Source organism: Medicago sativa, chromosome 2 (genome assembly GCF_051527215.1).
Source record: "Medicago sativa cultivar Bolivia chromosome 2, Bolivia_mono, whole genome shotgun sequence".
NCBI classification, from domain to species: domain Eukaryota; kingdom Viridiplantae; phylum Streptophyta; class Magnoliopsida; order Fabales; family Fabaceae; genus Medicago; species Medicago sativa.
In genome coordinates, this window is record NC_140750.1 from 79,458,299 (window position 1) to 79,474,896 (window position 16,598).

General features: G+C 33.5%; 1 protein-coding gene and 1 non-coding gene across 2 annotated transcripts; both read left to right on the forward strand.

Annotated features, from left to right (window-relative positions):
- The first annotated feature begins 6,127 nt into the window (after nucleotides 1-6,127).
- On the forward strand, nucleotides 6,128-6,200 carry TRNAA-UGC (transfer RNA alanine (anticodon UGC)). Its single transcript has one exon. It is a non-coding gene; the product is annotated as a tRNA-Ala (tRNA).
- A 2,937-nt stretch (nucleotides 6,201-9,137) lies between these two features.
- On the forward strand, nucleotides 9,138-15,871 carry LOC146951181 (WD-40 repeat-containing protein MSI4-like). Its single transcript, XM_085747149.1, has 12 exons — nucleotides 9,138-9,535; nucleotides 10,700-10,765; nucleotides 10,885-10,962; nucleotides 11,568-11,643; nucleotides 12,003-12,201; nucleotides 13,009-13,090; nucleotides 13,449-13,522; nucleotides 13,720-13,831; nucleotides 13,943-14,017; nucleotides 14,991-15,070; nucleotides 15,264-15,363; nucleotides 15,470-15,871. Exons 1-12 carry the CDS (start codon nucleotides 9,176-9,178, stop codon nucleotides 15,605-15,607), a joined length of 1,440 nt encoding a protein of 479 aa, XP_085603275.1. The 5' UTR covers nucleotides 9,138-9,175; the 3' UTR covers nucleotides 15,608-15,871.
- The last annotated feature ends 727 nt before the right edge of the window (nucleotides 15,872-16,598 follow it).

Below are 16,598 nucleotides of genomic sequence, written 5' to 3' on the forward strand. Positions count from 1 at the left end.
ATCCACATTTGGATCCGACTCTTGCTCCCCTACCAAGCCTAACGAGGGATCTGATATCAATTGTTAGAACATCAACCAACAATAGAAGATTAAAGCAACGAAAGTGAAACCAATGGACACGATCGATCTTTGTTCACACAGTTTGATCAATGATGCATACCTCTGCAACTATAGAGGAGCTATTCTCTCAAAAAAAAAAAAAACTATAGAGGAGCTATGATTCCATTTATTTCTGTCATGAATTATAGTTTTAATTTTACAAGCAATATATGTAATATACGGTTCATACTGCGTATACTATAACCCAATACAATGAAGCCACAAATAGCCCACCAAAAGAAAAACTAATAAATATATATAGGACCTAAATACGGTTAAAAGTAAATTACCCCAATATGATTAATATGTTTATTTTGAATTTTGAGATCAGAATTTCACCTTAAGTAATGCTCCTAAAATTGGGATGCTACAAACTTAATTTATAACCGAGAAAGAGTGATGCCAAATGGCACGAGAGCTTCAAGGCACGAAGTCGCACGACTTGTTAAACTATGCAATTTACTTTAGTAATAGGCTTTATTGTTAGCTTATTGGTGCTTTTGTGTTTTTATATATATAGCATATAGTAAAAATGTAACCAAAAAAAAAAAATCAATGTCACTAAAGAGATATCATACACATATAAGGATATACACCGTTCCATATGTCAATGGTGAGGTGAAACAAAGACATACATGATTTGGAGAAACACACATGGAAATGTGTTTTTGCACTTCTTCATAAGCAAAATTTAGCAGAGGCGTGATTGGTCACTTTGACTCAAATTAGAATTAACATAAAAAAATCAAATGACAACTGTATACTGATTTATGTAAATTTAACGATAGAATTTGTCGTGCATCGTAACATTTTCCATAGAGAAAATTATGTTCGATTTGGCAGTGTTAGGAAAAACTTTTGAATTCAAGAGCGCTTATAAAAATATTTTATTTACATTCTTCCAAAGACACTAGCAAAGATTTAGCAGTATTTTGGATGTATACGTGTGTGTATATTGAGGGATTGGATACCTTTATTAATTTTTTTTACGTATATTGGATGCCCTTCATTAAAGAGAACATATATATGATTGACCAAAAAAATTATAATTTATTTTGACATGTGTGTGTATATGAGTAACATACGAGTAAATAGATTGACCAATATTGACTATTTTAAGGTGTATGTATGAGTAATATACGAGTAAATAGATTGACCAATATTAACTATTTGTCAAAACACATATTGATCAATTTTAAGGTTTCTTGACAATATACACACGTGTGTATGTTGACTAAAAAAACATATGAGTAACATATTAACTATTCACTTCATTTTAAAATAAACTAGCAACAGACCCGTGCTAAGCACGGGCCCGTGCTCCGCACGGGCTAATCCTTAAATTGCGATTTATGCATTAAAACGCATTTACAATATTATTTTTTTGGTACAAACAATACTCCCTCCGGTCCTTATTATAAAAAAAAGTTGACTTTTTAGGTTCATAGAATAATTAATATATCTTATTGTAAATATAGACTAGATACATCACTTATACAATGAACCTAAAAAATTAATTGTTTCTTATAATAAGGACCGGAGGGAGTATTATTTACATTGAGAAATAAAAAAAAAATTTATTGATAAAGATGAAGATAATAATAAAAACATTGAAATAGTTGTTACTACCTCCGTCCCAATTTAATTGACACAATTTTGTTTTTCACACATATTAAGAAAAATGTATAAATAAAGGGAAAAATGAAATATATTGTATTGGGAATGATAAAAGTAGTATTATTTAGTGTTATATTGTATTGGGAATGATGAAAGTTGTATTGAAAATTGAAATGGGTCAGTTATTTTGGAACACTTTTTTTTAGAAAATGGGTCAGTTATTCCGGGACGGAGGTATTAAATAATATAAAGTGGTGGACTAAAAATATGTGAAAATATTATAAATAATAAAATCACAATAATGATAACATAGATGTTAATAAACCCCGTGATGTTTATATATCATTGAAAAATATTTGTAATTTTTTTAGCATTTTTTTATTTTTATATGAATTTATAAACAATGAATATGTATACCGTGCATGATTCTTATATCAAATTATAATTGGTATATTATAATTACTCCCACTATTATTTAGAAGATACAATTAGGCATTACAATGAGGTGGGTGGGGATAGGTTTTACCTTCCCCGTCCCCATACCCTACTACCATATACTTACCCGCTATCCTACCCATACTCAACGGGGATAAGAAATCAAATCTCATCCCCGTCTCTGACGGGTTCGGGTATCCCAGCCCCATCCCTGCAATGGATAATTTTTTTTTTAATAAAATAGAAGTATTTTTCTGCCTCAGACGCAATGTTGCAATGCATTATCCTGCAAAGAAATGACGACGATAGATCATGGCTATGGTGATGGAGAATAGAGAGAACTCTGAGAAATGAGTATCATTTGATAGACTGAGACTCTGATAATGTGACTGAAATGATTTATGGTTTGGGTTTCTTTTTATATAAAAGGGGGCAATAAAATGTTTTTCTACATTTGGGACGAGTTTGAGTATGAGTTTAGGGTGGGTATACCTATTTCCCCGTTACTCATCCCGTACCCGTGTTTTAAAATTGAGGAAAACCCAAACCGAGTCAAAGAGGAGAAAAATCCATCAAATTGAGTTCGGTTTGGATGGGTACTCGCGGGTATGGGTTTTGTTGTCTTGCCTAGATACAATACATAAAAAAAAAAATCAATTTAACTAATAAATATGTGACTGATTGCTGTCTCTTGTATGATTTTTACAACAATATTAGTTAGTGTCTAATTAATTAGAGAGTAACGTTTGTCTTGTGTTTTTTTTATATAGTCATTCTTTGAAAGGATATAATGATTAATAATGAATAACGATTAAAAATAATAATTTTATAATATGATATTAAGATAAACCAAAAAATGTATGAAAATCATTTATACAAAAGAAGTAATCTTAAATATGTGTAATTTTATGTAAACTAGTTGTATTTCTCATAATAAATACTAACCCCGTGTATAATTTATAAATGAGAAAGATTTTTTAAATCTCTCAAAGTTTTGTTATTTGTGCTCATTCAATTGGTTATACTTGAATAAATTTATATGTAAAAACATGTATCAGTGAGAAATAGTCCTTTTTTTTTGTCAAAAAAAGTCTTGTGTTTTTTTCTTTTTTATTTACTCTTTCTTCCGTGTTTTTTTAAGTATCGGTCTAAAATGTTTCTCCTATATTTTTTATATTATTCATAAGTGAAATGTATTTATTAATGTTTTTTATTAGAAACAGACGATGAGATAAAATCACATGTGCGTCGTATAGTTTATTTTTAGTAAATGTAAATTAAATATATGAAAAATTTGTTACGAAATAAAAAAATGTCATTCAATAATTTATAGATATTTTTATCATAATAAAAACCACCTCTTTAGGGCCTTTGGCCCTCTTTTGTACCAAAAAAAAAATACATCTTTAAAAAGAACAATTCCGAACCTGTTTTGTTACAATTTAAAATAAAAGTGATTTCTTTGTATTCAATTCTAAGAACCATATCGCGATTCCTCCATAATCAAATCGATTCAACAACACAACTCATAAATCAATTTCAACTGATGATTTAGCTGCTCCAAGTCAGTGTCTTTGTTTAATCTCTCCTTGTGAGAAGTATCATCTCTTATTCTCTCCTTGTGAGATGTTTATTGTTTAAGTCTCTCCTTGTGGGAAGTTATATTTTGTCTCTCCTCTGTGAGAAGTTTTCCGTCCCTTTTCTACCTTTTTCATGGCAAAACTCCTCTTTAACTTTTCACAGAAAACCACCACGACCCTTTACCCTTCTGTCATTGTATTTCATCACTTCTGTTGGAACAAGTCCCATAAAGTCCTTTCAACAAGCATATATCAAGCTACAGGATGGGTATCAATTTCATCGCTAGCTGTCCGGCCACTTCCTAAACCGCCCCTAAGTCATAAATTAACCAGTGATCTGATCCCGATACGGCCCCCTCGAAAGCCACCATGGAAAAGTTTTATTTGGGTTTCTCTGCTATCTTCCCGTTTAAGAGTGTGGTTTGACTCCATGTATTTGATTCTCTGTTATTTTATTTACTGTTCTGTTTGCTTTTTGTTATTGTTGGTTTATTTCAAATTTGCATGCCATGTGTTTGTTGAAATGCTAGTGAAGGATTCGTCTTATCGGTACTTTGTTATGAGTAAGGAATTCATGGCGACAATCAGCAAACTCAACATCCTCTCAGCCTCACATAAGACTTTTCAACGTATAGTTGTAGTGGTTATCACAGAGACCAATTATAGTCAATATGCGCGAACAACAGCACAATCTTTTTTCCGGAGTTGGATGACATCAAAAACTATGGATCTCAAAAGTTTGATGATCTTGGACCATAGGTGGAAGGAATTAGTCTGGTTGTTAGGGTATTGTTTTTGGAGTATTGTTACCCTTTTGTTTTCTGAACCTTATAGATGTATCGTTAGGATGTATCCTACTATCTTGATTGTTAGGTCTAATATCAATTTATGGGTGTGGGAAATGTCCCAACTCTTAATCGATTGTATTATTTTTTGCCTTTGAGTGAATGAAGTTTTTTGACTGTCAAAAAAAACAAGAAGAGGTAAGATTGTATTTTTGGTACACATTAAGTTTCATAATTAGAGAATAGATAATTAGGAAATAAAAGATTAAATTTTTTTGTTATTTAAAAAAAGATTAAGTTAGTGTGTTTTATCGAGTGAGTTTGTTTTAGTTTGTTTATAAAAGAAAAAATAGAGGGAGATTGAAGCAAAAGACATAAAAGGATATAATTTTGATGACGTGTCAAAAAATTAAGAAGGGGTAAGATTGTATTTTTGGTAGACATTAAATTTTATAATTAGAGAATAGATGTCGTTTAAGGTTTTTTTTACACAAATTAAAAAAAAAATGCAATGATATTGTAAAAAGACATTATGCATTTATCAAACTAACGTTATCCAAATATTGATGTATTTTCTCACCATCATAAATACAAATTGAGTATAATATTTTGAAGTAATATACACACAAATTATTAGAGGACTTAATTGTGAAGAAAAAAATAATCTACACCGAAAAATGTAAATCAAATTTATTCTGAAACAAATTTTTTATTAAAATAAGTATAAACTAGCTTTGCTTCAAAAAAAAAGTATAAACTAGCTTTGCTTCAAAAAAAAAAGTATAAACTAGCTTATAGTTTAATCTTAACAAGGTTCTTACTAATGAGTGTCCTTGAACATTTTTTAAGGATTTCACATTAGAAAATTATTCATTAAAAAAGTCAAATACTTCAATTTTTAATACATTTGATACTTTAATTCTTACTATAAAAGCTTATTATTGAAGATGCTTTTCTTTTTGGAAGGATACTGAAGATACTTAATAATAATATGCTAAGAGTATGATGTTATTATCTCTTACAAACTGCTAAATCAATATTTACTCATCTAATCTACAAACGAAAAAGACTCTCAATGGATGCACACAATCTAGTGGTGGCTCTGTCACTTGATACACACAATCTAATGCTCTCTATCAACTCAATGTCAAATTCAGTCCTTTCACACACAAATAGATCCCTTCTTTTGTGGATACAAAGCAACCACAAGCAGAAGTGAGTAATTGTTCATCACCGGTTCTCTGTTGCTTTCTTTAGCAGTAATAAATTCTCATAAACAACCATAGGCAGGAAAATTTAATTTGCCTTTCTGTTAGTTCTGAATTTTGCTCTAAAAATAAATAAAAATGAGTCAGAAGTACAGAACTCATAGCTAATGGGGTCTCACCACAAAAGAGTAAATATTGCTGGCTTAAACCTGGCAACTTAAATTCATGTACTGCCATTTTTTGAATATCCCACAACGCTTCACTGGTGGGGTGTCTCACCTAGTGGCTGGAAATTTAGTTATGGTAGGAGTAAAAAGAAATGACTCATTGAATAAAAGTGTACAACTACGATTATGTGTCACATTTAATTTGAATTTTAATATGATTGACTTGAAAACAACATGGGGATGTAGCTCAAATGGTAGAGCGCTCGCTTTGCATGCGAGAGGTACAGGGTTCGATCCCCTGCATCTCCAAATTCCAAATTGTTTTTGTTTTAATTAATATTTGTCATGTTTTTTGCTTAATGCTCGTTTAGACAAAAAAAAAATATATAACAACGGTTCTTTTTGAGAGTCTTCAAAATACACGATCTCTAGCAAAGTGACAACAACGGTTGAAGGAAATGTGTTATTTTTTATATGTGTGCCTTTCTTTTCGTGATGAAATTAAGGAGAGGGGAATTATTTTTGTTCAAGAAGAGGAAATGAGGTGGACACTAATTGTTGAAACTATACCACTGATAAAGTCCTAATTCTGATGATAATAAGATGGTCGTGAAGAAATTACTGATCACAAAGTTTTTAATTAAACTTGCTTAAGTGTGTTGATTCTATCATTCTAAAGAAATATTGTAAAAACAAAATCTTAAGGACAAAGAGCATTAAAAACAATGTGAAAGGTACTCCTGTTTGAATTTTGTCTCTTACTTCCTCCGGCTCCCAAAGGTAGGGGCTCGTTCTCGTGGTCATCTTCGTCGAGTAACCTTGACTCACGTCTAAATCCATCAAGTTTATTGAGCCGGCTTCCGGGTTTTCCAACTCTTCCCCCGCTTGGAAGCACGCACAGGCTTCATCCAGGACGGTTGATACGGTCCCCAAGTCCCTTGGTCACTATGGCAAGTAAACCGTTGAGGAGACCGCGCCTAGAGCGGCCAATCTTACAAATGTTCCTTGGTCCGTTGATAAATTTGGTTCACTTTATATCAAATATATCAATTTTGATTGAACCAATTGTGTCTAATATCTATGGTCGGAGTATCATTTTCTTATTAAAAATGCTAGAATTTTAGTTGACTATCACTCAATCTTACAAATTCAACTTGTAACGCAATGACGATTCAAATTATCAAAATCGACTCCTCATACCCAACACAATGAATGTACTAAATGCTACAATGGGGACACCCTAAAGGTCGTAATTAGGCAAGTATGGAAGAGATAAATTGCTATTAAGGTATTAAATGCTACAATGAAGACACCCTAAAGGCTGTAATTAGCCGAGTAATGAAGACACCATATTTGATAAAAGAGAAGATAATACTCATTTCACATATGTTGAATTGTGTTTTTTTTAGGGTCATATGTTGAATTGTTGATGCCCTAATGTTATTGTTATGTATTTCTTTGTGTGTCTCACAATCTCACACTAAAATTAAATATTACCCTTATGAAACCAACAAGTCTACATTATCTACAAATTGACCTTAGTTTTATGGTGCATAAATGAGATAAAGTATATGTTTAAGCACAAACAATTTTTTAGCATCGGTCAATATGTCACATTATCCAAATGAAAATAAAACAAATGTGACACACAATTTTTTAGCATTGGTCAATATGTCACATCATCCAAATGAAAATAAAGAATAATACTCATTTCACATATGTGATTCGAAGAGGGTTGTTAATCCAAATGAAAAAAAATAAAGAAATGTTTCTTCAACATCCTTTTTTCCACACTCCCATTGTACACCCCCACGTGGCATTAGGGATATTTTTATAATTTCACTTTACCATCTCTCTCTCTCTCTCTCTCTCTCTCTCTCTCTCTCTCTCTCTCTCTCTCTCTCTCTCTCTCTCTCTCCCTCCCTCCCTCCCTCCCTCCCTCCTCCTCCTCCTCCCAAACCCTTCACCACCACCGCTCCTATCTCGTCGTCGTCTCACGTTCCAACAACCCTCTTTCGAATCAATCTTTCTCTTCGACTCCACCATGTCGCTCCCTCACCGACTACAACGCCTTGGATCTGGCATTGGGTGTCCTCTGCTTCTCCGAGTCTCCTCCTTCGTTGATCCCCTCACACTTTCCTCCTTTTTCGGTGCGGATGAGTGTCCTTTCTACCTTCCTTCTCTGCGATTATTTCCACCTACTTATTCTACCAAATCACTTGTCAACCTCCACTTCTCTACTGCGAATATGTAGCATGAGTTGTAACATTAGTTGTGGGCGTCGTCGACTTGGTTGATGAACGGTGACGACAACGGAAACTGGGCTGTGGCGAGAGAGGGAATAAAAGATAGTGTAGATCCGATGGTGGTGAGGAGGAGGATGTTGGGTGATTGTTGTGTTAAATTTGAGGGTGAAGGTTGGGGTGGTGGGATTTAAGGGTGAGCTCGATGGCGGTGGTGGCCGGTGAGAGAGAAAGGGGGAAAGAAGAGGGTGAGAGAAAAAATTGCTAGTGTGCATGACCACACATTTATGTGTGTTCATCAAATAGGTGTATGTCACATAAGGGTGTGTATGTATCTAGACTCAAGAATAAATTTGCGTGTGATGCAATATTATTTTACTTCTCCACAATTAGGGTTGGAGCTTGTCATAGGTCGAAGCGGATAACCACCCACCCCAAAAAAATTTATTCTCAATAGGTATATACATATATTAATAAATTTCATTCTCAGTAGGTATATATATATATATATATTAATATCGCAAACAACATTTGTTCATTTGAACCATTTCAACAAGTCAATAGTCACTAAAACTAACCAATGACAAAAATGTATTAACAAAACGGGAAAATAGATTTTCACACACTAAACAAATAGCCCCACGATAAACAAAGTTCACGCTTACCTAAACCACGTGTACGGTAAAATTATGTGTCTCTTGATCCCATAACTATAGAAGAAGTCATGGATGATATTGAGACGATAATACAATTTTTATGGAAAGGTGATGAATGGAATGAATCAAAAAATTGATTAGATTTTTTTTTTTAAACCGAGTATCATCCACAAGCGTACCAAGGCTATTCCTTCAAACTCTATTAAACCCAAATTGGGCTGCAATCTAAGCGCAAAAAAAGGTCGAGAAAATGAAAAATGGAGCGGGAAATACAAACAAATTGCTATCTCTCTTCCCGCTTTGTTTAAGCTAGTCGATATAAATACATAAAAAAATAATTATAAATTATTCATACACATTCTAGAGAGAGAAAGTGAAAGGGAAGATGAACGAATCGAAGAAAGAGGGAACAATCTCAACAACAACCCCACTCTCAATCGAAGAAAGATACAGTCAATGGAAGTCACTCGTTCCAGTTCTCTACGACTGGCTAGCAAATCACAATCTTGTATGGCCATCACAATCATGCCGTTGGGGTTCAATTCTTGATCATGCTACTTACAAGAATCGTCATCGTCTTTATCTTTCTGAACAAACTGATGGAACTGCTCCAAATACGCTTGTTATTGCTACTTGTGAAATTGTTAAACCTAGGGTTGCTGCTGCTGAACATATTGCTATGTTTAATGAAGAGGCGCGTTCGCCGTTTGTTAAGAAGGTTAAAACCATTCTTCATCCTGGTGAGGTGAGGTTTTTGAATTTTTATTAATTTATTTTGTGTTTTATTGTATCTATTAGTTTGTTGCGTATGTGTGTTTGATTCTGCGGTGATGAAAATTGATGTCAAAAATTGAGTCTGGGTGAATTGATTTTGTAAAATCAATTATGATTGGTTCTGTGTTTGAGGTAGTTAAAATTGATTATGGAGTTGTAAGATTGATTTTGAAATGTTTGGTTGTTTTCTAGTAGAATTGATTTTGTTAGGGTTTGTAGTTTTTGAGTCTGAACATGATTTCTACATTAAAATTTATTGTTTAACTTGCCTTTAAATGTATTCAAACATAAATTACATTTAACTAGCTTTTAAGTACGAGAATCTATGAAATCAATTAATTCAAAATCAATGCTTGGGGTAGTTAGAATTGATTTTGTTGGTGTAAAATTGATTTTTACATGATTGGTTGCTCTCAAGTAGAATTGATTTTGTCTTCTGAATTGATTTCGTCTTTAGAATTGATTCTAACTTGAAGTTTGGGTTTGTAGTTTTTGAGTCAAAACGTGATTTTTACATTGGAATTTATTGTTCAACTCACTTTTACACAAGTGTATATAAACATAAACTATTTCACATTCAATTTAATTTTAAGTAAAATCAATTTATTGAAAAAACAATTTTTTGCCACCACAGAACCAAACATGCACTACGTAAAATTGATTGTCTAAAAGTGAGTTGAAGGTAAAGTGATTTATATTTTGGATATATTCATGTAGAAGTAGAAGTGTGAGTTGAACCAAAACTCGAGTCTATAAATTTGTTTCTAGAATCACAAGATTTAAATTCTAGCAATAAATAATGCTCATAAAGCAACCAAACATGTTAAAATCGATTCTACACTCTTCCAAAATTGAAACATACACTTTTAGTTTGTTTGGTTCTACGGCACGACAATGAAAATCATGGTAAAAATTCACGTCAACACAGAAGCTCAGTTTTATTGCTTCAGGAATTCACGGTGGATCAGTCATTGCAATGCGAGAATTTGGTAGCAAACACGGAACCAAACAAAGGCATAATTAATTAATGCTCAATAAGTCACTAAAGCATTATTATTCATAAAAAAGATACATTATTATTATCTCGAAATTGAACATTTGGGTTGTTTACTGATACATTTATAATGTGTTTCAGGTAAATAGAATCAGGGAACTCCCGTCTAATACTAATATAGTTGCCACACATACAGATAGTCCAAATGTAAGCAAATTCTGCCTTTTTATTCTAATTCATTTTCTCTGTCAGTACAATCTTATGAATTTTGTATATTTATTCTCATTTTCATTGATGGAAATGTAATTTATTTTTTGTATTAACAGGTAATGATTTGGAATGTTGAATCTCAACCTAACCGGAATAATGCTGCTCTGGATGCTCCCACTTCCATCCCAGACTTGGTCTGTATTTTTGTTTTCTGATTTAGTTATTTTGTCAAAGTGACTTTAGAAATTAACATTCTGACCAAGTTATCTTTTATTTAAATTAACGTGTCATATAACTATCTGTTACTGTCACAAGTGTCTAGGCTATCCTTGTCTGGATAAACAACTTGATTAAGAGCTTATAGCATAAACACTTATCATATAAGTGCTTGTGTATAAACTATGTCTATAACAAAAGGTCATATAAAGTCAAACAATTTTCATGTTATAAACTGTTTTCATGAGCTATCATGGAGAGCTTATGGAATAAGCTAAAAACAACTTATACGCGTGTCATAAGTTGTTTGTAGAAGCTCTTCCAAATGGTCTAAGGTTCTTTTGCCAATATCTAAGTTCAAATAAGTCAATGCAACAGAGCCTAAGAATAAACGTCTACTGGCTATTTCCAAGAATCGCAAGACATTATAACTTTTAGATATTTAAGTACTCCCAAGTTAACTTGTTTTTGTTGCCAAGTAATTTTAGGAGTTTGAGTTCACCACCATGCCTAATATGATATGCTTTCAACATAACTTTATTCATAAATCAGGCACATGAAAATTTATGCTACAATTTTGCAGGTATTAACAGGACATAAGGATAATGCTGAATTTGCACTGGCTATGTGTTCAACTGAGCCCTTTGTTCTTTCCGGAGGTTGGATTTTGAGTCCTTTTTATTGCCTTGTCAATGTAAAAGAAGTCAAAAGTTTATTTTGTATTGACGTCTGTTTCTTAATCATGAAGTTTGTAGGTTATCAAGAGCAATAATACAATAACACAGTCTTTTAAATTGTTCATATAAAAAATACAAGCTATATAGAATATACATTTGTTATATGTGGTGAACTTATAGAACTGTGCTAATGTTGCTCCCACAATACTAGATTTTTAGCTGTTTATTTAATCTCAAGGAAACAAAAACCAATAATATTCTTACTCTTTCTGGATGATTTATTCCATATATTCTACATTAATTTTGTTGATTTGGTGAGAATACCTATTACCTAATGACAGGGAGAGACAAGCTTGTGGTGTTATGGAGTATTCATGATCATATTGCAACTTTAGCTACAGAAGAAGGACCCAATGTTAATGAGGGCTCTAATGTTGGGGGAAATAGCGAGAAAGCTGCACAAAGCCCGTCCGTTGGAGCCAGGGGTGTCTACCGGGGTCATAAAGACACTGTTGAAGATGTGCAGTTTTGCCCCTCAAGGTAGCTGTTTCTTGTTGTAGTCATGTGTCATTTTATGTGTATCTAAATTATTATTATCATTTATGGTTGAGTTTGGTAAATAGCTTATCATGTGTTACATATTTGAAGTTAATGGATATCTCACTGCTAACTCATTTGCATGTTATTGCTATCTATTGTTTGATACTAGAATAGTAATTTTCGCACTTTTAAATTTTGATATTTGATCTGGTTATGATAGAATTTAGTCTGTTAATTAAATCTGTTTTATTTACTTGAAAGAGGGATTCAGGTTATGGGTCCTGAATGTAGTCAGGTTCGAGTTTTTAAGTAGGATTGGTAGGTTGGTAAAAGATCTTAAACACGAGGGTTGTAACACGATTCGTAAGTAGGATCGGTAGGTTGTTGATAGAGTTGAGAGGAAACAACAGAGAAAATAGAGGAAAAACAGAGGAACCAAGCAAACAAACAGAGAATAGAGGAAAAACAGAGGATACAAGCAACAAAACAGGAAAAACAGAGCAAAAACGAACCTGAGTAAAGTCGAAGCACTATTGAGATGCCGTGGGGCGTAGGATCGTACGATCCTACGAACCAGCACTCTATCCTGACTACAATCCTGACAAATAAACAGATTGAATAACAAGCTCAAACTCCATTTTTTGGGCACCAGTCTAATACTAACGGATTGACTTGCTGATTTATTTTGTCCCTTTATTGTTGTTATTAAATTATAATGGTTGTTTTTAAAAAGAGTTATTATCAACGGCTTTATGTTATCATTTTCTGAAATTCGTCATGTGTTATTGTCGTCGCCGTGAATTGCAGTGTACAGGAGTTCTGTAGTGTAGGTGATGATTCTTGTCTCATACTCTGGGATGCGCGTGTTGGATCTTTTCCAGCTGTCAAGGTTTGAATGAACCTGTTCCTCTCAATTTATGCTGCTTTATTCATTATTAATGCACATATCCTTGGTTGTACGTATCTATTATTATTTATAATTTTTACTAACGGCAAAACTAATCTTTGTTACCCGTATTTCTTCTAAGAGGAAAAAGAGGTGAATACAGCTTGTTGCCTTATTCCTTAATTCAGGCTTTCCTGATGTGTGGAATTTTGCATATTTGTAAATTCATTTCAATTTTTTACATGATCTCATCCTTTGTATTTGTCGTCTGGTTTTGTTAACTACTGCTACGAAACATTTCTAATTTAGACCTGAATATGTTGTTTGTGTTTTCCTTATTTTGCATAGTTTTTTTACGCAGGTTGAGAAGGCACATGATGGAGATGTACATTGTGTTGATTGGAATACTCATGATATCAATTTTATTCTGACTGGGTATGCCTTGCCCCTGGTTTTTTGAATGAACATGGATTAAGATTTATATGCTTTTCTAATCTTTCCTTTTTCTGCTTAATTAGTTCTTGCGTATCTTAATGCCATTAATGGGTTTAACTTGGAAGTTGGATCCTTTTATTCAGAAAGCTTTTTTGGACTTTGGTTCTTCATTCTAATTTTTGTTGCTTTTGCTTCAGCTCTGCTGATAACACAGTTCGCATGTTTGATCGCCGGAGACTAAACAGTCGCGGAGTTGGGTCTCCTGTTTATAAATTTGAAGGCCATGATGAACCAGTCCTCTGCGTACAGGTTGCTAGGAGATCCTGCCTTTGCTTCTATTAATTGCAGTTTAAAATTTACATGTGCGAGTCATTTATGGCCGTTTTAGTTTTCTGATTTTTGACTCACAACTTGTTTCAGTGGAATCCTGCTAAATCATCTGTATTTGGAAGTGGTGCCGAAGATGGAATTATAAACATCTGGGACCATGAAAAGGTTTGAACTCCTAAACTTTCAAGTCACTGACCTTTTTGTCTTATGCTTCCTTCCTTTTTAGACAACATAACTACATATGATATATATAATATTAATCCAATGAAGTTCCTATGAACATTGAATTCTTTCTCAAGTGCTCGGGCTGCTGACAAACTTGAATTCACAAGCCTTTTAGTTATTGTTGTTACCATATGAATTCTTAGCCTATGGGAATACTCTAATCTTGTATTAATATCATCAATGAATTATATGAGCTCTTCCTGGGCAAGTTCAAAGTGATCTTAATGCTGCATATTGAAAATATTTGGAAGAGTCTCGCTTATTGTTTATCTGTTATTTATTGCTTGGATTAGTTTTACTCTTATCGTAAAAATTAACGTTTTCTTTTTGTTTTCACTGTTTTTTATAGGAAAATATTGAACAAACTGAAAACAAGGTGGTAATTTTATAATTAAAAATAGAAGAGGAAAAAATATAAGGAACCTGTTGTATGGGTTCTCTCCCTCGCCAAAAGAAGGAATTTCTTTGGAAAACTCATCAAGATGAGGTTCCCGGACTGTTAGATTTCTTGAATCTATGCTAGGTTGATTAGAGATAGTTGAGAGGAATGCATAATTGAATCGATTGAATACAATTACAAGGTTGATCAATCTATTTATAGATTTGATCCTTAATCCGTTAATGGGTAGCTGGTGACTGGTAGTAATCTAGCTACAGCTGTCATTGTCAATGACTCATTGACAGTTAGAAAACAGTTACAGGACTAAACTAGAGTGAGGGATGGTGCACCAAAGGTGCACTACAAGCTCTTCTTAGAATCTATAGGATAGTATAGGCTATTCCTTTAATACGGACTAGGTCATAGATATCACTCCTGCATATTGTATTTTTATGGTTTATCACTGATCTGGACGCCAGACATATTTTGTTATCTATAAATTTTTCGGTGAGACTATTTTTCTTCTTCTTTTAGGTTGGTAAAGCATCAGGTTCTGCTGATCCTACAGTACCAGAGACTTCCCCTGGTTTATTCTTTCGTCATGCGGGGCATAGGTATGATAGCAGATGGTTTTACACATGTTCATTTATCTTTATTCAGTTCTTTGGAATTCAGCACTATATATATGCTAGTATGTTCAAGTGGTTGGAGTTTTTGTTCCCACTGGTATTGTTGCATGTAACACTGATGGACACCTTTAATAACGTTTCAATACCAATGAAAACAAATGTTCATTGATGTATTCAGGGATAAGGTTGTTGACTTTCATTGGAATGCAACTGATCCATGGACAATTGTTAGTGTATCTGATGATTGTGCAAGCACTGGTGGAGGTGGCACCCTGCAGGTAAACAGATGTTTCTGCTATCATTTGGTTAGAACGCTTCTCTTCCATGCAGATAGCAGCATTAAGTAGGGTTGAATTTTGACAAATCTTGTTCGGTTTATTGCAGATTTGGCGGATGATGGATCTAATTTATCGACCAGAGGACGAGGTGATGGCTGAGCTGGATAAGTTCAAATCTCATATCTTAGGATGCGACACTGTCAGTGACAGTGCAACTGACCCTGCCACTCCATCACATCTGTGAACAAATTAGTTACATCTTTCTAGTAACAACGAATGTTTTAGTGTAGAACTAGAATGTTTTTAAATCTATATTAAAAGGGACAAAAAGAATGTAAAAATTGACTTGGTCTACCCTTCATTCCGAGGAAAACAATATTTGAATCTTCCGAATGTTTGTTCTTTTTTGAATATTAGTATGGGAAGCAGATGCTAAGAAATTAAAATTGTAGCAAAGCAATGGTACCGGATCTATGTTTATAAATACTCCACATGTGGGAGCTTGACATGGTTTACGCTCCCTAGTTTTAGTTCAGCAAGAATAGGTAGGGGTGTTCAAAACCGAACCAACCCAATAGAAAAACCGCAAACCAAACCAATCCAAACCGAAACCGCAAAAAACCGCACTTGGTTCGGATGAATTCGGATGACTTTTGCACTGAACCGCGCGGTTCGGTTCGGTTTGCGGTTTGCATCTCAGAAACCAAACCAAACCAAACCAAACCGCAAGAATAATGAATATTAATTAAATATGTACTAGCCCAATTACATAGCTCAAGAATAATCTCTTTTGATTCGATTTTTCCATCGTTGCACCATCAGGTTCGATTATAATTCCTTTCCATCTCTTTCAATTCATTTCCAGTGATGAATTTGTTTTCTTTACTGCCCAATAATTTGTTTCATGCTTATGTTTCTTCTTAATTTTACCTATTTTGATATAAGTTTTACCTAATATTTTATCATATAAACATCAAAATAAAATGTCCTATGTTTATTTTGTAACAAGTTGGCAATATTAGAGTTAATGTAATATTTTTTTATCTCGCGATAAACCGCACAAACCGAACCAATCCAAACCGCATTGGTTTGGTTTGGTTTGGTTTGGATGACTTTTTAAAAATCAACCGAACCAAACCAAACCGCATGCTTTTTTATCTCGCGGTTTGGATGACTTTTTTGCTTAAAACCGAACCAAACCGCACCGCGAACACCCCTAAGAATAGGTATAGCTT